Source organism: Magallana gigas, chromosome 2 (genome assembly GCF_963853765.1).
Source record: "Magallana gigas chromosome 2, xbMagGiga1.1, whole genome shotgun sequence".
Classification (NCBI taxonomy): Eukaryota; Metazoa; Mollusca; class Bivalvia; order Ostreida; family Ostreidae; genus Magallana; species Magallana gigas.
This window is the reverse complement of record NC_088854.1, coordinates 18,795,589-18,819,383: the sequence shown is the minus strand read 5'-3', so window position 1 is coordinate 18,819,383 and position 23,795 is coordinate 18,795,589. Positions and strand designations below refer to the sequence as shown.

At 32.0% G+C, this 23,795-nt stretch overlaps 1 protein-coding gene across 4 annotated transcripts in view; it reads right to left on the bottom strand.

Moving 5' to 3' along the window:
- LOC105322179 (caspase-3) overlaps positions 1-23,795 on the bottom strand; it is a 46,142-nt gene that overhangs the window by 1,486 nt on the left and 20,861 nt on the right. For 3 of the 4 annotated variants that reach the window (XM_066075373.1, XM_066075372.1, XM_066075374.1), the window contains exons 5-8: positions 13,294-13,420; positions 2,286-2,584; positions 1,853-2,064; positions 143-266 (exon numbers count right to left, since the gene is read on the bottom strand). In XM_066075373.1, the coding sequence (XP_065931445.1) occupies positions 143-266; positions 1,853-2,064; positions 2,286-2,584; positions 13,294-13,420 (762 nt within the window). The remainder of the gene's footprint in view (positions 1-142; positions 267-1,852; positions 2,065-2,285; positions 2,585-13,293; positions 13,421-23,795) is intronic. The other variant, XM_066075375.1, reaches the window with a different exon arrangement.

The following is a 23,795-nucleotide window of genomic DNA, read 5'->3' as shown; positions in this document are numbered from 1 at the left end:
TTATTTACATCCACTTAACCAGTATCTAATATTAAACCTTATCATGTTTATGCTGCTTATGGATAAAATTACAATGTATGACCATGCAGTATGAATTAATTCATACATGTATGAGAACTACTGAATTTTTTAAAAAAATTACCCTGATCTCTTTCACTGGTATATATCAAAAAATCTGCTTCTCGTGGAATTTTTACTGACGGCGCTTGTCTCCCTTGTCTCCCTGGCTGCCCACCCTCCTTTGAGCCACATTCAACTTTTTCCAACTGTAATAGTTTTTCAAATTTACTGCTAACATCACATTTGGCTGTGGTTTTTTTTTTTATAAATTTGCATTTTTTGGCGAAATGCGGCTTCCAATAAATCAAGTACATCGCCGAAAAAAAAACATATATCCCCGAGTACCCAAACTCCGTCACCATATGCAGAAAACAGTCCGCGTTTCTCTGCAACTTATTTTTTGCGATTTTTATCAATTGCAATCAATAAATATAACATGAAACGTTATAATTTATAAAATTATTTACAAAAATATTTTTATTATTATTCAAATAAGCCTTCTGAATACGACGTTTATCACACGTGCTATCATAACTTATGAACCTAACTCCGTCACCCACATGATCTATGATACGCCAGGAAATGAAGACACATTAACAATTTAGTTTAAACTCAACTTGTATCTAAGGCAAGTTATAATAAGTAAAATTGGTGTATACAATTTAAATTGTATATCATTTCATCAAAGTGAAATGATCGCCAGAATAAAAAAAAATGGTCCTTGTAACAACAATCACAATGACCTTTTCAGAATGTATGGATGTCGTTTGATTTCTGTCCTTACATGTTTCAAATATATCATATCAATAATGAATATATTAATGGTTATGTTATCTATTTATTACATTTTTAATAAATGTAGCATATTCTATAATTACCGACACACCGTATATATCTGTAACCCTGTATAAGGCAAAAATTTCGGCATGAGCGATTTGACGTTATCATCAGTGTAGTGCATAAAGGCTATTGCGGACTGAAAAAATGTATTAATAACCTTAATAAAAAATAAATTACATGTGAATGTTTCATTTTGACCTCTCTTAAAATGACTGACCACAGTAAATAATCAAATAGGCCCGCATGTCAGAAATATCGTTATTTTAGTGCACCCGTAAAAAGGTGTTAGCTGATTTCACGCAATTATTGTTGCATAAAATGAACAGGGTGTAATTTTGTTATGTTTGAACACCTTCTTAAATTTAAACGTTGTAAATTGTTGACAATTGATTAAGGATTTTTGACATGCAAAAAATGACGTCATAATCGCACTTGATTTCAAACGGCGAGGAGTTTCCCGAAAGTGACGGAGTTAGGGTAATGACGGAGTTAGGGTGCTATGCGGTAGATAGATGCATAAAGGAATGCGCTAAATCAAATCCACGCTAACTTGTTGAAAAATCATTTACCGCCAAATATCGGACACGCCAAATTTAGAACGATTACAATTTATGCTGTAGATTAATTATTTTACATGAATACTTACAAATAGTTTTGAAATTCTGATATAACATTAATATTATGCATCTTGATCTTAAATATTAACACTCTGTTATGTTTCGTTTTTTATTTGATTTCGTTTCGTTTCGGTAAGTTTCGTTTTGATTTTCATTTTGTTTTTATTTTGTTCTGTTTCGTTTCAGTAGGTTTCGTTTCGGTAGATTTTGTTTCGTTTCGGTAAATTTCGTTTTGTTTCGTTTCATTTCGTTTCGCACTTTACAGGTATCTGATGAATATAGGTTTTGGAAGCGTTTGTATTAACATTAAAATTGAAATGAGGCATTATATTCACCTGTAACATGAATATCTTGGGTTTCAATAGAAGCTTTTTACATTTGTCTCCCTTAAGACATCCTTGAAGTTCAGAAACAGGTAGTTGCATATCTGCTGTTGGATCTTTGGGTGAATGAGTCTCATCATAACAAGTAATTACGCCATCTTGTCCATAAGACAAGACTATGCAAATAAAACAATAGTCATCCTTTAAATCTTCTCTTGCAGCAACTAAATGAAAATGAAAAATTTTAACAACAATAATCATGAGTGAATATAAAAAATTAAAAGAGGGCGGCACAAACAATAAAAATTACTGGCTAGATTTAGTTAATATCTTTTTAATATAAAATATTCAAAACAATGAATTGCAACAAGTACATTGTCATGTACTTTTTAATTATATTCTTTAAAAGAACTGGAAGTGCCCAATTATTTCAATGTATACTTACCATTCTTTAACAAGTCAATAAACTCTTCTTTGGTTTTGTTCTTTTGTTCTTCATCGCCAAGAACTGTGAACCCCAAACCTTTCAATGTCTTAATCAATTCTTTCACCTTCTTATCTTCTTCATCTTTATTTATGGGGCGACAGTCTACATCCTTTTCAGCATCGTCTTCCTTGTCTATGCCTTTTTGAGCATCGTCTACCTTGTCTACACCCTTTTTAGCATCGTATACCTTCTTTTTAGCAGAATAGGTCTGATTATTCACAATGAGCACTTTGCCCATGCATTTTTGAGAATCATATCTATAACAAAGAAATAAATATTTTTTTTAAATAGTGTTACAATAAAATTTTCATTTCCATCTTTAATTCACGTCCTTCTTCCATGTATTTAAGCCAAAATCAAAATACCCCAGCATAAACAACAGAAACCTGCTATATGCTAACATGTATAGCAAACATGTTCTGGGAATAATTCATGGTAGTACATGTAGTGTCAAACAATTTATTTCAAGTATAGATGTACTATTTATCTCATACACTTTGATATATATTATAAAGCTTTCGAGACCAGTCCCTTATAAGACCCGAATTGATTTTTTTCAACGTTTAAAAAATATGATGAAACGTTGTGTTATGCGGTTATTGTGAACTTGTGCAATACAATTTAGTACACATTTCGAAAATAAATCTAACGGTTTTAATGTAAAGTTTCACTGAAGTAAACCTTAAAATAATTTTTTATCACTAAATAATTTTTCTTAGAGCTTAATCACTTGATTAAATGGAAATACTGACCAGAAGACTTGAATAATTAAATTTATTGAGATACACAAAGTAGCGAATGCTCGTTGGTTTAAATTGACTCGAACGAGGAACATTTGTCGATGTTTTATAAAACGGAAACTAGCCAAATAATTCGAAACTGAAAATATTGAATAAGGTGGTGGAAATAGGTCTTAAGAAACATTATTTCGGTAGGTTCTTGTATATAAACACAACCAAGCTTTCTGTTATCATCGCGTCGTCAGTCCTTGATATTTAACGTAATTTGCAGTTTTATAAACTACACAGTGGCGTCGGAAGCGACTTGAAAGTGGAGGGGGGGGGGGCTAAACTTTATATCAATTTGTTGTAGTAGATATAGTTATGTTGAAAAACTAGCAAATGTTCGAAAATAGGTCACTGAAGCGTTGGAGCGAGAATCACCCGTTTGATAACGCAAAGGTTTATCACACGGGTAGTATACACCAAAAGTATGAGATAAAAGAAAATATGTAGTACCATCATCATATCATATCAAAATCAATATCATCCATTCTTCTAGAATTACGGACTCAATTTTTTGTGTTTTAACACTGGTTATTTGAGCAAGAGCTGTCAATCGAATTTAGATATTATAAACATTGTACCAAAACTTAATTGCGTCTATCGAGACATTTTTTTCTATTGGCCTTAATTAATTAGTTAACAGCATAAATAAGTCATAATAATCCATCATTTTCACTAAAGGAGGGTACAATCTTCATGACCATTAATGTGTCAAAAATCAAAAAAGAGTTTTATAGAACACATAAAGACTAGTAACAAAGCTACCCCTACGACAGTGCACTAGCAATTTCTTCAAAAGCGGGCATAAGCTTTGAATTCACAAGAGGGAGGGGGGGGGGGGTAACGAGAGTTAGAAAATGGGGGGGGGGTTAAATGAATTTAACAAGAGTGAAATAAATATTTAAATCATGAAATTAATCTCAGGGAGGGGTTGGGTTTGAAGAACGTCCAACCCGGTGGAGGGACACTCTCTTCCATTGCATAGGTAATTACACATTACAAAGCTCGCCGAGACGAGGCATCACCTTTATGAGACAACCTTAATCATATTTTATGAAAATCATAGTTAATGATCTTGAATATTCATGGATACTGTAGTGTGGTTGGACAAAATATCGTATATATCATATTTTAAGAATTTGTTTGATAATCATTATTGTAATTTCAAATGGTATTGTAGGATATAATATCTATCAATAGACTACTATTAAATACGATATTGCATTACATGATACTATACAACATTATGTCACATAATACATGTATATAATATGATACAATATAAAACTGTTACATATAATGATACAATTTGATATTATAACATATGATATGACATCATATCAAAATAAGACTTTGTTTCTTATATTATATTACGGTATTGAATTGTTTTATTCATTATTGTATTTCATTATGTCATAAAAATCATGACATAATATATGATACAATATAGATTCATACGATACAATATCATATCACATAATACATTACAATATTGTTACATATGATATTATATAATATGATATAGTATGATATTTTTAATAATTTATGATATTGTATCATTGTATAACATTATATGATTTATTATTGTTTCATATAATACAACAGTGTATTATATCATACAATACTACTTCATAGGAATCATGTTATATCATTTAACATCAATGATTGAGGTAGGAAGTGTTTTAGCATCCTTGTTAATGAAGATCAGGCTGTAAGGCTATGTATCTTAAGCTACCTCTGCGATTTATTTATATAGTTAAATCAACCATACATGTTTGAAATGGTACAATTATCTATCAAACATGTGACCTGTTCCTAAAAAAACTAAACTTTCTCCAGCATCTAAAACCTTTGGCTCTGATTCAGCATACACACCTGTGGATTGCATCAGAATCACTCAAATCTGATAAATTTTGAACCAATAATAACTAAGATATGATCATCAGAGGGCATCTGCTCCAAAAACTTTGACCAGCTCTAAAACCTTAACCTCATCCAGCATCCGAAACCTATAGCTCAAAGTCATCATTCAAGCCTGCCAGGCGCATCAGTATTATAAGGTGCATCGTCCATGCAACTTTGGTGAAGATAGGACCAGTATTAACTAAGATATAATCATCAGAAGGCATCAGCTTTAAAACTTTAACCAGCCCCAAAAACCTTAACCTCCTCCAGCATCTAAAATTCATGGCCCAGATTCAGCATTCAAGTCTTTCAAATTCATAAGTAGATCCTGATGCATCATCAATGCAAGTTTGGTGAAGATAGGGCAAGTATTAACTTAGACACAGGACGAAGAATTCTTACTCCTATTGGCAGAGTTACTGTTATTAAAAGTGTGCTTATCCCAAAATTAAACCACTTGTTTATTTCACTGCCTACTCCAAAAAGGGAGACAATTTTATACCTATATAAATGTATCTTTGAACTTTTGTGGAAATCTAAGGTAGATAATGTTAAGAGATCAATTATAACACAAAACTATTTTTCAGGGGGTATGAAAATGGTTGATATAAACAACTTTATGCCTTCTCATTCTCCTACCTACACATCAAACAAACTCACAAATGTGTTGAAATTTTATTGATCAGAATATGATTATATCCTGATCAAAACATATAAACATTGATGAACATCAGTACATACCAATAATTCAAGTAGAACAAAAATCAAAATACTGTAACTAAGAAACATATGTTAAAACCAACTGCAACATATATAATATGTAGAGCAGAATATTATGCAAGGTAAACTATGCATTCAAACACATAAGTAAATTATTTATAACACAAACTGATGGCAGAAGGGGGGGGGGATAGGCCGTTAAATGTTCATGGATAAAAAGGTTTACAAAATCATATAAACCTTGGGTGGATATTATTACACCATCAATGGATATGATTTTTTACAGAAATGATATGATTTTGGAGACACTTTTATAGTGGAATGCCTACATAAAGAAAACAATGCTTTTTTCGAAAGATGTTCTCTATTCTTCGTCATGTTATATAAAAACGATTAATAACCACCCAACCATTAAAGACAACCTTTTAAATGTTCCAGTATGGTATAATTCCAATATAAAAGTAGCCAAAAAACCAATTTTTTATAAATCCTGGTATAAAAGTGTGGTAAAGGTTGTGCAAGATTTTCTTGATGAGGATTGTAATCTTTTAGTTTTTGATGTATTTAAACGCATATATAACCTCAATGATATATGTTTTATGCAATATAATAGCATTACAACATCAATTTTAAATATTTGAAATTATTATCTATTGACAGGAGTTCTGTCAAAAAAATTCCTAATCCCTGCCAGTTTTTTTTTTTGGAAACCTGTTTTAATATCAGAAAAATGCACTAAAATTATTTACAACTATTCGAACGAGAAAGAGGATGTCCCAACTGCTATAAATGAATGGAGGGCAGAACTAACTCCATATGGTGTAGATGATATTTCAGTAAATGATGCTTTTAAGATTTGTTTTAAAACAACTCATGATTTTTCTGTTCAGTGAATACAGTTCAGAATTTACACAGAATTCTTCCAGTTGGGTATTACCTTAAAAAAATTAATATCAAGTCTTTTGACAGCTGTGGGTTTGTAACAAAAGTGTAGAAACCATAGTCAATGGGGTTTTTTTTGTGATATAATTCATACTCTGTGGAGTGAACTGAGTCTTCATATTTACAGAAAGACTTCTGAAAGGATTGGGTATAATGTATTAAATATCATATTCGGTGAAGTTCCATTGACAAGTCATAACAAATTAATTTTATTATTCTATCTATGAAACAATACTTATTTTCTTGTCTGATGTGGAACAAGGTGCCAACACTGATTGGTTTTCTTGGTCATTTAAAGATAAAATTTAATGTTGAAAGGTATGCTGCAATTTAAAGTTCTAAAGTGCATAAATTTGAAAAACAGTGGGATAGTTGGAAAGAAATATTTGACTGATAACTTTTCTTTTTGTTTCTTGTTTGTTTTATGGGTTTTTTCCTCTTGTGTATTATTAACAATATGGAATGAATGTGACAGACATCTCTATACCAGTTCCAATTGTTTTGTTTTAGTTCTGTGAGTATGAAATTAAATAAAATTCTTTTAGGAGGAGGATTGGGGTACAAAATATTGATTGCCCTAAAGAAAAAATATACATATATTATTCAATGAAAATATAACTTAAATATACCTCCATAGAAACAGACAAAAATATCTTGTGCAAATTAATGGTTTTTCAGACTCATTTTAAGAATGGGGTACCCGCTTTTGAGACAAAGTTACAACTTAAATAAGCAAGCTTTGACCTTTTTTTCAACAAATGGTTGTAGAATAGACACTAATGGCATCCTTTTATATTTTTTCATATTTGAAATCTTGAATTTAAGACTGTAGCTGCGCAGTTCAAAGTGATTTCAAAATGCATTGTTTTGTCCTTGTATGCGTAAATTGCATAAAAAAAAAACAACACGGTGAACGTCATATTTATTGCTTTAGAAAGTTTTGGGCAGAAACAAGCCAGTTCAAGAAATGTTTACATTTTTCTTCTGAAATGTAAAAGATGGACGCATATACATGTATATGTATCTTTAAACCAAAATCAATTTCACAACACAAGGAATTGCGGTAAAAGACAACGTAAAGTCATACTACAAATATTGGCCATGGGTTTCTGGTGAGCAATCGGATGAAACGAAATCAAAAGGTTTATATACAAGAGTGCTAATGCCTAAGTATTTGTCGTGTTAAGCTTTAAGCTATTCAGAATATATCGAATAATATATAATTATTTCTACAATAATGATTTTTTAAAATTTCATACAACTTAGAGTTATCACAGATATCAATATATTAAAATTATTCAAAAAATAAAATTATAATCTAATTAGATTTTAAGTAGGGCCCATTTAAAAAATTGTTTGTTCAACTGAACATAATTTTTAAAAAAGTCAGCAATAGATTTTATATTCAAATTGAAATATGATACTTATATGATGATTTTGAATTAATATCATTTGAAAATGGCCATATCATCGAATTCGTTTTTACAGGGGCACATGCCAAAATGCGGCGTGCCCTTATTTTTTCTTAAATTTTTTAAGAAAAGTACTGTGCAAACTCCAAAAAAAGTTATGTACATCATTTCGAGGTTGATTTATGAAACAAAACAACTACATGTATTAGAGTGTGCTGAACGTTTTTGAATGATAAAATACCTCAAAACTTTAGCACGGGGACGGTTTTACTTTTTTAAATACAAGTTTTCGTAATTAGATAATTAAATGACGTAAATAAAACAAATGACGCTACATCAGATTTTACCAAACTATGTCGTTTTGCCTGCAAAAGAGCAGTACCGCAGTTACCGTAAAATCTTTAAAGTTTTTCATTCCTAATTAATAACTTATCTTATTGTTGGCCTTCGAGCTACCTCACTGTGGTCATTAGAACATGTGTTGAATCCCTTGAATGCGGGTTTTTTTCAATTAAATTTATATGATTTAATACTGTTACATCTGCGGACACTTTCGGAGGTGGGAAGGTGTCCGGGGCGTTGCGGATTTTTTTTAACCTGAATGTTGTGACAAGGAGTCCAACTGAACTAATCGACGAGTAAAAGAGACACTCAGACACTCAGACAAATCACTTAAAGGACTAAATGTGCACAAATCCAACATTCATCTGCATGTGACACTAGAAGTGCTTTAACTTTAAAAATCGTATCGTGTGACCGCACCTCAAAACACTTACATAAGATGATGACAGCATTCTATAACTAGCAGACAGATGATGTAGAATGATATGATGTGATACTACATTATATGACCTTGAATTAGGACTAAGGTTTTTATCATATCATGCAATAGCTTATGATACTGTTGATACAATTTTGTATCATTAGATACTTTTTCAATTTTTATTTCGTTTGTTTGTAATAAGTATAGTGCTAAAAATGCATGGGCAAAGTACTCATTGTCCAGAAGAGGAATTATGTCGGCTTAACTCGAAAAGTTAAAGCTCTGAATGAGAACTTGGACAAAATGAGGGCAACATTAAATGTTGTTTTATTCAGTAGTATATTCTCACTATATAACTTTTTAAAGACGAATATCAATAATTGTGATATTAGCTCGTCCGAAAATATTGACCGGTCAATATCTTTTTTTTAAATATTGACCGGCTAGGAATAAAATCTAGAGAATATCCCCTCTATTTCAATTGGTTAATAAGATCAAATCATCCTTTTTAATAGTAAATTTCGATGATATTGTATGCTTCAAAAGAAGGCATTAAAACAATATTCTATCTTCAGAAATCATTATAGGTACGAGAATGGTTACGTTATGTGCTCTAAACATGGCTGCCAATAGGTCAAATGCTTGTTCGTCTGATTATAAAAAAAAAATTGATAGTCCAAAAATATAACACTTCCGATTCAATGCCATTGTTTAAGATTGGCCCCTAAAGTTGTTTTTAATTTATGAAAGTTGAAACTGACGCCTGTCCGAATCATTGATCTTTTTAAACCTACGCTGACTTTTGTGAACCGTTTCTCGTTTTGATGTTTTAAGTCTACAAAAAACAAACAGTCAAAAGACAACAGCAGTACACTTGTACCTTGCTGGGATAAAGTGGTCCATTGATCAGTAGAAGTACTGTGACCTTGACCGTCTCCAGATGGCTAGATATTATCAGTGTGACACCCACCAACCCCCACCCGCCTCCCTGAGCATTAAGGAGGGCAAGGGATAATGCTTCTTCTATGGGTCTTCTTTTTTTAAACAGTTGCGGACATTTGTGTTAAATGGACTTTATAGTCATTGAAATTTTCTATGTAAATTACAACGAACAAACTTGAAATTGTTTACTTCATATACTTGTTAATCAAGTTAAAAACACTGTACTTTATGTAATTTTTAAGTATTTTTTAAGAGATTATCAATATGAGTTTTTCTACTTAGGAAATATATAATTTCCTCAAAATTAACAGTACGTGCTATTTTGCATTCCCTCACCAGAGGTCGTGCTACACAAGCTTCGCTTACACCATATTTGCTAGCCAAGGGTGACAATCCACCTCTCTCTCCAGGATGGAATACAATAAGTGATTTAGTTTCAGCAAGATATTTTTACACTATTTAAACGGAAACAAATTGTTACAATAGAGTTATAAGACCAGTTAGTCGATGAAATACAGAGATCCAAAAGAGAGATCAAGAAATGGTTCTCTGAACTATTCATGCAATGCATGCATTCTCTGATTCTTTTTATACATGTTACAGTATTGGAACTGGTTCAAAATGATCAACCACTTACTGTAAATATTGTTTCAACACTAAAAAAACCCAATGCTTTAGCACCTGACTTTGAATAGCTTTATCGTTTACAGCTGGTAATAGAATAAAAACATTTATTGCCAACAAGATCTACTTCTGTTTTGATTGCATACAAAATGAATATACAAGTACAGTGACGTGCCATAATTAATTGAGGCAACTTTTTGGCCACATTTTCGTGTTATCAATTTTAGCTTCTTTGGTATTTTCTGAAGTTGAAATTCCATATTTTATATCAAGTGTGGTTTTGATGGGATGGATCTAAATCACAACTTCTCAGACGTCCTTTACGGCAGGCTTGAAAAAGCACCTCAAATGTATTACGTCAATAATGTACACTAAAATATACCACAGAAGCGACAAACAAGACTGTCTAGCCGATACTAGTACTTATTTTAGGGAGAAGCGACTCTATGTTAATACATTCGAGCTCTGTCGGAAGGCCCGAGAAATTGCGATTGAATGGATCTACTAAAATTGTAAAAATTCCCTGCATCACCTCTTTGACAGAGTTGGTCATCGGCTGGTCATGAGCTTTAGGGAAGCCGATGATTTTTACAGTGGCCAGAATCGTCGAAATGAATACATAAATTGGAGATACCTGTTTTTTTTTAATCCTGACTTTGAGTTTTCTTTGATACCAATGCACAAATTTGGGAGACCCGACCCACAAATTGCAGATAGTATATCTTGGATTTTCAAGATAAAACCCAACATTGCTGATATAAAATTTATATGAGCGGGATAGCTACAAAAACGCAACATGTGGTTGAAATAGATACGTTGAATTTATGATATGACCAAACTATGTACTATGATGTATGTGACATACTAATACTATTCTTGAGAACTTGAGAAGATTTTGCAAAAACCCCGTCATGTTCGTTTACGAAAAACTATTATGTGGTACTATCTGTTAGACAATAAAAAAGACACTCAATAAAGATAATGAAAGAGTTTACTTTAAAAAATGTTTTTATACCATACAGAATAGGATTTCAAAGGTAGTAATGAAAAAAAAACACCGGAAAGGACAGGGTGAATGATGCAAAAACTGAGTAACTTCATATTGAGATTGAAATGAAAGAAGAAAAATATTTCAAAAAGAAGAGACATTCATTAAAATATAAATTAGAAAAACTTTAAAACAGAAAACTACAGAAAGCCGCAAAAAATACAAAAGAATACAAAAGAAATCAAATGTAAGAAATAAGACAGGGGGAGATGAAAGCGGAAACAATCCCAGACCAGAGACACCAACTACTCTGTTCACTACTGCAAAAAAAGGAACAACATTTATAAAAAGAATCGTGTTTCAATATTGTGATATTGAATGGCTGAATTGGTTTTTTTTTCGGACGACGGGCTGTTTGTTTAGACGAATAATCTGATTATTTGGACGAATTACATACTTACACATCATATCTTTCAGAGTGTATTTTTCAGCACAGATTCATTCTTTAAAATACCACATGAATGCATATTTGTTATTTGGGTAGAGAAAAAGCATCATTTTAATGAAAATTAAGGTGCTACTTGAAATCATACAGAACATACATGTATGTATCTGACGTTCATCAATCATCCTCAAAGTTGTTCTTCACACGGGTTGCATGGTGATTCTTATGTCCACAACGCTTTTCTTCGCGAAAAGATTCTATTGTCCAGAGTAATACATTTCATACTGTTGCACGCCATGACACAAGAATAATCTCATTACGTAAAAATTGAGATTCTTATTATAGCTCGCTACAGCGAGATTATGAAATTGTTATAATAAGATTTTTTGTTAAGAGCAACTAAATAGACAAATATTGGCATATATATATATATAACTGCTTGTCCTTTTATTCTTATGTGGTATATCTATATACATTCATGTAATATATTTTGTTATGCTTGTCTTGCTTAATATTGTATCATAAGACTTCAACTTAAAGATCTTTTTTTCAAAATCAAAAGCAAAATCAACAAAAACTAGTAATATTATACGGGGCCAAACATTAATTTAACCAATTGACCGAAAGACATCAAATGACGAAACAATTTAAAAAAGAATACTACTACATCTTATCTGAAACCAGCGTTTGATGAGGTTTTCATAATTATCCAAAACAGCAAAAGTGGTCATTCTCCTTCGCTGCCCGTAAAACACAATACAACAATCATGATTGTGACTTTGTATCTGTGACAAAGTTGCGTATGACGTCACCAAAAGAAAGATTGATGATGTGGCCACTTTGGACTTTAATGATCTTTTTGATCTGAAGAGCTCTGCAACTAAATATATGAAAATGTTCCGATATTTCGATTATTTCTTTTCTAAAGTATAATATAATCAATAGCAAATGTATCTCACATGAAATCTGAATGAGGATCTGATGAGTTAGTTGTTGACGAGCAAGTTTCTTATAATAATTTTTTTTTAAACATTGATTTATTCCTATCTAAAAGCTTTTAAAGGGTCAATAAATCCCTGGAATTTTAAATAAAAAGTGTTCACTAGTATTATAATTTGTAAAGAAAAATTGTTTTACAATGCCGGGAAATGCTCACACAAATTGCATTTTTGTAGATCCTAATATATTGTTCAAGCACCTCTGTGACGTCATAATTGTTAAAAAGTATTACAGATACCTGTCCCAAGTTATTGCTTCCATCACTTTTGATGATTTTTAATAAAAAAAAACAACACATACCTGTGAAAGAATTACAGTTGAAATCGATAAAAGCGAATATATCCAAAATATCGTTATTGAACAATTATCATTTTTTACTCATAAAAGTTCACAGGAACGAAAACAAATTTCTTATCGAGATTTATAATGGGAAATGCTTACATCTTTTCTCCATTCGGAAGTACTCGGGATTCCTTGCGCAATTTTTCAACGTTATCATCCGGGCTTATTAATGGCTGATGCAATGCAAAATCCCGTAGACTTTCTATTTTTGGATGTGTATTGAAACCTGAAGCGATAGAGGGGGCGTTCAAAACAGATAATCTGGACATTTTTCATATTAATGGATAAACGTAGTCAGAGCACAAAGGTATTTATGATTATCGAAATATCAAGCAAAAAAAAAAGATGGAAACAAAAACTCGGGACAGGTTATAGTTCTATTTTTATGTTTTCAAAGAAGAGGTCAACAATATATTGTATTGCAATTTATGAGAGACCGAATGGTTCGTGAAGGATATTTTTAAAGACCAAGATCTTTTGAGAACTGGTTTGTCCCCACATAAAACTTCATATAATTGATAATATATTGAATAACCCTTGCCAGTCTCGATTCTACCGACTTCTTCCTGAAATTGACCCGTCTTTCCGGTCAACGTTTTTCCCTTCCCATCAGAACTGAAACGACTAACTGAAGGACAAGCTAACCTCTATTGTCTTCATATTAACACGATTATTATAAATTCACAATTTAAAACAAACCTTGTGACTTGTGTCTACTCTACCTTCTGACCTCAATAGTATGACTATGTTTGACACAATTTCTTTCAAACTACAATTTTAAAAGCACGCGCACAAATTTCTTTTAATATGCTAGATAATGCAGTAACAATCCTATTAGTAAGCAATGCGTTACGATCTACAGATCTACACATATTAGTAAATGGTTTCAATCATTCAGATTAAACAATTATGGAGAGTAATTTGTTTATGGGCATTAATATTGGAACATCTCATTGTAAAGAAAGTGAAGAAAGTGAAACATACTCTAGGATTTGTAAAGTTTCATCAATCCACCCAGACAGTAATCACTTTAATTTTAAAGGCGTAAGATTTTAAATGAAACTGATGACAAAATATGTATGCACTTTCATATACTCCGAATTCGAATTCGATGATATAGCAATTTTTTATAAAACCTTTTTTAATGTTCTCCAACACAGTAGAGGGTTTTTGAGAGATTACAATAAAATGTGTTCAAATCAAATCAAATACATATATGTTTTAAACACGACATCTTTTTCATGTTTTTGGTCATCTTTGCACGCGCGAAGAATCTATCATACACATACATGACAGTAAGTAGTTAACAGTAGGCTTTCAACAGTGACAGTATACAGCTGGCACCTGGCAATCGGTTTTTAGAACGCAGTTCGCAGTTCGCAATTGAATAGTGAACTGCGTTCTATAGAACGCAGTTCGCAATTCAAAATTTAGTGCGATTGAATAGTGAACTGCGTTCTATCTAGAACGCAGTTCGCAATTCAATCGCACTCAATTTTGAATTGCGAACTGCGTAGTTCGCAATTCAAAATTTAGTGCGATTGAATAGTGAACTGCGTTCTATAGAACGCAGTTCACTATTCAATTGCATATAAGGCAAGCGGGCCCCAAATATGAATTCTAGATTTTGAATTGCGAACTGCGTTCTAGATAGAACGCAGTTCACTATTCAATCGCACTAAATTTTGAATTGCGAACTGCGTTCTATAGAACGCAGTTAACTATTCAATTGCATATAAGGCAAGCGGGCCCCAAATATGAATTCTAAATTTTGAATTGCGAACTGCGTTCTATAGAACGCAGTTCACTATTCAATCGCACTCAATTTTGAATTGCGAACTGCGTTCTATAGAACGCAGTTCACTATTCAATTGCGAACTGCGAACTGCGTTCTAAAAACCGATTGCCCTGGCACCTGACGGTTGGCTGAAATGTACATGTATCGAATTCCATAAATCCGTCCAATTTTTGCTGAAGTTTGGTTCGAAACAGGTTTTAAAGTCGTTACAGTGTCTATCGTAGCAACAACTCTGGGTCCAGTTTTTCTTTTCCTGCGTAAGATTTTGTCAGTAAGGTGTCCATGAATGATACATTTCAACTCTATATTCTTATTTATTCTGCTGCTAACAAAAAAAAATATTTGTTCCGTAGAAGAGAAAATACGTTAAACAGTTTATGCACAGTAAGTGACCGTCATGTACTATAATATTTTGCTAGCGCTATTTTGTATGTCAAAAAAAAAGAAAAGATCTACCAAAAATTTTAATATATTAAAATTTTTTTATCTGCACTGGTCATTACATGTATCTGCTTGTTCCGAATTTCAAACTTGTTTTTTAATCCAAAGTACTTTTTTATGTGTTAAATGCCTATGCAGATTTATTTACAGCTATTAAGTATTTTTTTATATTTCTATTGCATTCACTCCTGTAATAACTGCAATAGGATATGCATTCACGTTTAAAATCCGACCAAATATGGAGAAGTGCCGAATGTCAAATGTGCACTGACTCCTCCATTTACTAACACATAGGATAATATCAAATTTCACTTCAAATAAATGATGCAAAGAAATTATATATAAATGTAAGGAACAGCTAAAAACATGGGTTTTTGTTCATGATATTTGCAATCAATGCCACCAAGAAATCAAGTAACCTGCACAGTCTTGGATGTCACGTACACTCAAACATTGCTTGTGGATGCTTTTATTTTTTTTTAATACAAATAACATAAGCCAAACATAGGAAATCGAAAAATGTTCGTTTTGTAATGCATAAAAGCTACAAATATATAACAGTATTCGTTGTCAATTACTTTTTATCATGCCCAATGAGTGTTAGGATGTTTTGGCAACATATATCAAGCTGCATATAAAATTATCATAATTGACAAGGTTCAATATCTTACCCTGTTTTTATAAAATTTGAAATCTAAAACAACAGACTAGATATTATACAGTAAAACTCGTTTAGTACGAACACGAATATAGTGAATTAACGGAAACAGCGAAGTTTTTTTTGAGTCCCCGGCAAAATTTTCAAATAATCTTGGCAAAATTATATGGTTAAAAAGAATTCGGATATAACGAACTGATTTTGAGTCCCGTGTAGGGATGAAAATTTAAAAACTAATAATCTAATAAAATATATAGCAAATTCCTTTACAGTTCAAATATTTTTCACTACTATATAACATAATAGTTTTATAAATTTATTTTCACATATTTTTTTCAATTTACAATCCAGTTATTAAACTTACAAGTATCAAAAGAAAGTATTTTCATTCTAAACCTCAATTAGCAAAAACTGCAGTTTGGTGAGAGAAAACATGTAGATAGTGAATTTGCTAAAGTTATTATTACGAGTTGTTTATACGGATATAACAAATTACGGATATAACGAAGTAAATCCACTGGTCCCTACCACTTTGCTATAACCGAGTTTTACTGTACTTTCAACATCTTGAATGATATCTGAATAAATAGCATAGTGTTAAACAATAGTAATTCATGGTGCTTCTTGAGCAATCGGTGGTTCGCGTTTCTCACACTGGTTATAAAATTATTTTTGCATAGAAATTAATAAGAGGTCACTGTTTGATGATTGAGGATAGGTTAGATTGTGAAAAATCGGGACCAATAAAAATATAAAACTCTTAAGGACAAAAACACTTTTCATAACAAGAGGCCCTGGAGCCACACTGCTCACCTGAGTAACAATTGCCTTAACTCTGATCAAATAAGCATTACAGTATCCAAATCAAAATCAAAATCAAATATCTTGACAACGAAGTACAGAAAAAAATCTAGCAATTTCTATCCACACATTTTATGGTAAATATCAAGCCCCTTTTGTTGTTGTACCTGTAAGAAAAATTTTCTCTATTCCTATATACCCCCACCCCACTTTTCTCTTGGGAATTATGGTTTGATTAAACTTTAATCTGCACAACCCGTGTTTTCACACAAGTTACTGCTTTTTGAACTAAAAACTTTCCCAGAATATTTTTAAAGATTTCCACTATATATTCCTATGTAAAAATTCATCCCCATTGTGGCCCCGCCCTACCCCAGGGACCATGATTTAAAGAAACTTGAGTCTGCATTATCTGAAGATGCTTCCATTACAATTTCAGCTTTTCTGGACTAATAGTTTTTGGGAAGAAGATATTTAAATATTTTCTCTATACATTCTCATGTAAAAATCCATCCCCCCATTGTGGCCCCACCCTACCCACGGGGACCATGATTTGAACAAATTTGAATCTACACTAACTGAGGATATCTCCAAGTTTAAGCTTTTCTGGCCAGTTGGTTTTAGAGAAGAATATTTTTAAAGATTTTCTCTATACATTCTTATGTAAAAATCAATCCCCCCATTGTGGCCCCACCCTACTTCTGGAGACCATGATTTAAACAAACTTGAATCTGCACTACCTGATGATGCTTCCATAAAAAACAGCTTTTCTGGCCTAATAGTTTTTGAGAAGAAGATTTTTGAAAAATACCAACAATTTTTCAATAATTCTATATTATCTCCCCTTTAAAGAGGGTGTAGCCCATCATTTGAACAAAATTGAATCCCCTTCAGCCAGAGATGCTTTGTGCCAAGTTTGGTTGAAATCTGCCCAGTGGTTCAGGAGAAGAAGATGAAAATGTGAAAAGTTTACAGCAACGCCAACGACAACGCTAAAACCAACGCAAACGACGACAGACAATGGACAAATTTTGATCAGAAAAGCTCACAATTTATAAAAAATCAAATCCTCTTGAATAAACATTATTGCTTGAGACAAATTTGATGATCAGAAGAAACTTAATGACTTCATGATCAAGCACAGATATTATAGCATTAATAATAAATAACACTTGTAGCTAGATAAAAATATACCAGGAAATGTTACCTTACTTCAGCAAGAAACCAGAGATTACAAGTACACGTGTAAAGTCCATACAACAAAACAACAATCATAAATTGATGTCAGTAAAGCCTATGAATATTTCGTCAACAAAACAGCAAATTTTAATACAAAAAAGAACGCATCAAAAATCAATTACATTATATTAACACAAATACTATGATAGTAAGCAACATTTTAAATCTAAATTACAGAAAAGTACAAGTAAGGCAATAGGCTAATATAATAGATTTACATTCATATAATGTACATATGTAATGAGACAAATTGTTACAATAGAACTAAATTTTAAAAAATCAGGAAAAAGGAAAACAACCAAGAGGATCATAATATCTTGCATGCACCACCCGCCGCCCCCACCCCACCCCACCCCCTCCTATGAGGGTACAAGGCTAATTGGTAGTCAAATTGAGCTTGTGTGAAACAAAGACTAGTCAACTGATTAAATACAGAGACCCAAAAGGGAGATCAAGAATGGTTCTCGGAATTATTCATGCATGCAATCTCTTAATTTTTTTACACATGTGACATTATTGAAACTTGTTTGGATGATAGCAACCAATCACTATAAATATTGTTTAAACACAAGAAACCAACAACTGTATTTAAAAAAATAATAAAATACATTTCACATATGTCATTGGACTATATATATCTGAAATCAGTTTGTAAATTTCATTGATGCATATATACATGTATATCATTGAAGCAATATGATTGTGTTTTCTCAATATCCAAGTTCTAAATAGCTGGTTTTCATATTTTTATCATATTAACAATTGAATAACAATTTAATGAATGTGAGCTTTTTATAAACCTGTAATGTAAATCATATAAGTGTATGTTTTGTTACAGTAATTCAAACTTAATTCAACTGTAATATTACATCATCATTATCATGTTGCCAATGATTTAATCATTTTATGAGTAATCTATCACACACAGATACAAACTGGTTGATAGTACATGTATCTTAGAGACAACAAACTATGTTACTTTGTGCTTGGCTCCTCTTTCTTCAGATAAGCTTCTCTGGTAAGAAGAGAGGTCACACAAGGTGTATCCACTCTCATTCCTTCATTGCTGTAATATTCCCAATATAGACGGTTCATCCGTGTCAGGAGTGTTTGGATCTCTAAGGGTTGTTTAGGTTTCTTGACATATTCTTTCAATCCTTCATTCCAGGTTGTGATAGCTTTTAAATACATTACAAACTAATTAACTGATATTATCTCAATGGCTTTATTTGTGTGAAATTTTTTTTTCTTTACCGGGATTGCAATGTCTAACAATTATCAGAGGATTTTCAGTATCATGACGAAGTCAGAGGCTCGTAACATAAAGGATACTTAAGTCTAAGACAGTGCTTAATTAAGTAAGACTTATGTACATTCTGAGACATAAGAGTGCTTAGCTAAGACAATTGCCCCAAAACCTAGGCGGTCATAAAAGAGGTTAATTTCAATTCAGCATTTGAATACAGTGTATTAATCACATATTTACACAAAATCAATACTATAATTTTTGCCAACATAAAAGTTTCGATTTAATTGATATAAAAATTTTAACAGTGGTTGTAATGGGCTGTAACAGTTTCCATATAGTATGCAACTGGGCTGCTGAACAGGTTGTAATCATATAATAGTCAGTTTAAAAGAAGTAACCATAAGTATATGTAAACTCACAAAACTTGAGAAATTAAAAAAGGATGTTTGAGGACAGAAAAACCCTTAGTGATTTTAAAGACGACAATTGCCCCATTTCATTACAATGAATATCGACTTAATGAAGACATTATACTCAGAGTATGTAAATTGCCATATTGGGGAGGTAAGATGTAGAACAAAAGAAATAAAGAAATCCACTACTGAGTACTGTATATTATTCCTTCAAGTTCTAAGGGCATAGCAATATTACGCTACAGGCAGTCTTTGAGAACAACTAGTGAATAATCCACAAAAAAAGTGACAAAAATAGACTGAATACATTACCTATGATCCATCGCTTTGATCTTTTTTTTAAAAAAATTAGGTACATGTGTATGTATACTCATGCAACCTTGAATTTTGTGTCTGTATATTTACATCTACCCCCATTTAATATCAATGATATCAAAAATTATCAAGCTATTAACATTTGACAATGATTTTATTACCAATGCATTCAAAATCGACCCAAAAAATGAAAAATTTGGTTTTTACTTTTTAACATTAGCATGACTTAGCTAAGATATTGTTAAGTTTGCTTTATGTTTCTGAATAAGACATACTTAAGCAGGACCTAAGTGGGTCCGAAGATTCCGCCCAAGTCCTACTTATGACCCTACTTAAGTCAAAATATTAGCATGCCTCATGTTACGAGCCCAAGATGTTGATTACATTACAATACAATGTATACAAAGATAGTTTTTATACCTATATATTTTTAAACATGATTTAACAATTGGCTAAATATTTTTCATCCACTATTAAAGTATCTACTTTTAAATCTGATTGAGTTCATATACTGCTTGTGAAAAAAATCAATCTATGACCATGCAGTATGAAGTAATTTATCCTTGTAGTTGTACAAGTACTACTGATTTTCTGAAGATTACCTCTTTCTCTTACACATGTATATGTCAGAAAATCTGCTTCTCTTGGGATTTTCACTGGCTTGGGTGCTTGTGTTCCTGTTTGATGAACTGTATCCCTAGAGTCAAGTCGAGCTCCTTCTAACTGCAAAATTTTTTAAACAATGCACAGTATTTCTTTATTTTATGTGAGTAATGAATTCCGCGATTCTGCAGTTTTGTATCAAATTGTGAGGATATAAAATTGCAAGAACCAAACTTTCCAATCCTAAGAAAATAAATTTGCAAGAAGCAATTTTTTAAAATTTTTATATAATACACATCTGTCAGTAAAACAAGTATTCTGAGAGTATTGCATAAGCAATACACGTCCCCTACCGGTTTGTGGAAATTGTGAAAACAATGCACTGTTATGCAGAATATCGAAACGAACATTAAAAATTGGAATATAAAAAATTAATTATCTCGAAAATGTGTCAACCAGACGCTACAAAAGTGTAAACTTGATCTGTAGTTTGACATTTTGAAGCTGTTCAGCAAAATTCATATTATTCGTCAAACGCATAAAGAAAAAAGTGTGGAAAACTGAAGTGGGACAGACAGACAGAAGGACGGACGGACGGACGGACGGACAGACGGACCGACAGACAGATGGACTGACGGACGCAGAGGAAAGCTATAGTCCCCTCCGGTGAAAACCGGTAGGGGACTAAAAACATGAGAAATTAATATCTGCCTAGAATTACCCTGACAGACTCTTAAATCTTGCTTTTATTAGTCCCCTACCAGTTTTCACCGGAGGGGACTATAGCTTTCCTCTGCGTCCGTCAGTCCGTCTGTCCGTCTGTCTGTCCCACTTCAGTTTTCCACACTTTTTTTCTTTATGCGTTTGAGGAATAATATGAAATTTGCTATTTGATATAGTCATCATGGCTCATTCACTGTTTATCTATGACGTCACCTAAATGACTTAGTTTCCGGGAATTTGCGAACAAATGAAAATATTCTCATTTTTGCTTTATATTTTGCATTCGGAACTATAGAGCGCAGGTCTGCTCAAGTACGATTTTAATATATGTTTTTCTTCAGATAGTTATACACATTATACTGAAAGATGGTACTTGAGCAAGCATGCGCTCGATGTTTCCCAGTAGAAAAACCATCGGAAAACACCCTTATTTTGCTACAAAACATCCATTTAACAAAAGTAGGTTATCTTCATGGCGTCATTTCTATATTATAACGTCACTGTGGTGATAACCTTTTACACTCTTATTTTCAATATGATTTTAACTATCTTTCACCTTATCTTTAAAGCTCTTTATAAAACTTTGATTTTGGGGGCGAAAAATGCATAATACCGCACATAATCCCTATGCAGATTTAGTTACAGTCATCAAGTATTTTTTTTTTTATATTTCTATTGCATTCACTCCTGCAATAACTGCAATTGGATATGCATTCACGTTAAAAATCCGACCAAATATGGAGAAGTGCCGAATGTCAAATGTGCACTGGCTCCTCCATTTACTAACACATATGATAATATCAAATTTTCACTTCAAATAAATAATGCAAAGAAATTATATATAAATGTAAGCAACAGTAAATAAAATGGGTTTTTGTTTATGGTATTTGCAATCGATGCCACTGTCATGTTGTAAATTTTGAATTTACCGTGTGGCAGTAAATATGACAATGTAAATTTTGTATTTACTGCCACCCGGTAAATTCAAAATTTACAACATGACACCATCAAGAAATTAAATAACCTGCACAGTCTTGGATGTCACGTACACTCATTCATTGCTTGTGGATGCTTTTATTTTTTGAATACAAAAAACATAAGCCAAACATAGGAAATCGGAAAATGTTAGTTTTTTAATGTAAAAAAGCTACAAATATATAACAGTATTCGTTGTTAATTACTTTTATCATGAGTGTTAGTATGTTTTGGCAACAAATATCAAGCTGCATATAAAATTATCGTAATTGACAAGGTTCAATATCTTACCCTGTTATTATAAATTTTGAAATCTAAAACAACATACTAGATATTATACAGTAAAACTCGTTTAGTACGAACACGAATATAGTGAATTAATGGATATAGCAAAGTTTTTCATTGAGTCCCCGGCAAAATTCTCAAATAATCTTTGCAAAATTATATGGTTAGAAAGAATTCAGATATAACGAATTTACAGATATAACGAACTGATTTTGAGTCCCGTAGAATGATGAAAATTTAAATACTTATAATTTAATAAAATAATAATAATAATGAAATTTAACACTTCTGTAGTGAATTCCTTTACAGTTAAAATATTTTTCACTACTATATAAAATAAAAGTTTTCATAAATTTATTTTCACATATTTTTTTTCAATTTAGGATTCAGCTATTAAACTTAAAGGTATCAAAAGAAAGTATTTTCATTTTAAGCCTCAATTAGCAAAAACTGCAGTTTGATGAGAGAAAACATGTAGATAGTGAATTTGCTATAGTTATTATAACGAGTTGTTTATACGGATACAACGAATTACGGATATAACGAAGTAAATCCACTGGTCCCTATCACTTTGCTAAAACCGAGTTTTACTGTACTTTCAACATCATGAATGATACCTGAATAAATAGCATATTGTTAAACAATAGTAATTCATGGTGCTCCTTGAGCAATCTGTGGTTCACGATTCTCACACTAGTTATAAAATCATTTTTGCATAGAAATTTATAAGAGATCACTGTTTGATGATTGAGCATAGGTTAGATTGTGAAAAATCGGGACCAATAAAAAGATAAAACTCTTAAGGACAAAAACACTTTTCATAACAAGAGGCCCTGGAGCCACATTGCTCACCTGAACAACAATTGCCTTAACTCTGATCAAATAAGCATAACAGTATCCAAATCAAATCCAAATCAAAATATTTTGACAACTAAGTACAAAAAAAAATCTAGCAATTTCTATCCACACATTTTATGGTAAATATCAAGCCCTTTTGTTGTTGTACCTGTAAGAAGAGTTTTCTCTATTCCTATATACCCCCTCCCCCCCCCCACTTCTCTCTTGGGAATCATGGTTTGATTAAACTTTAATCTACACAAC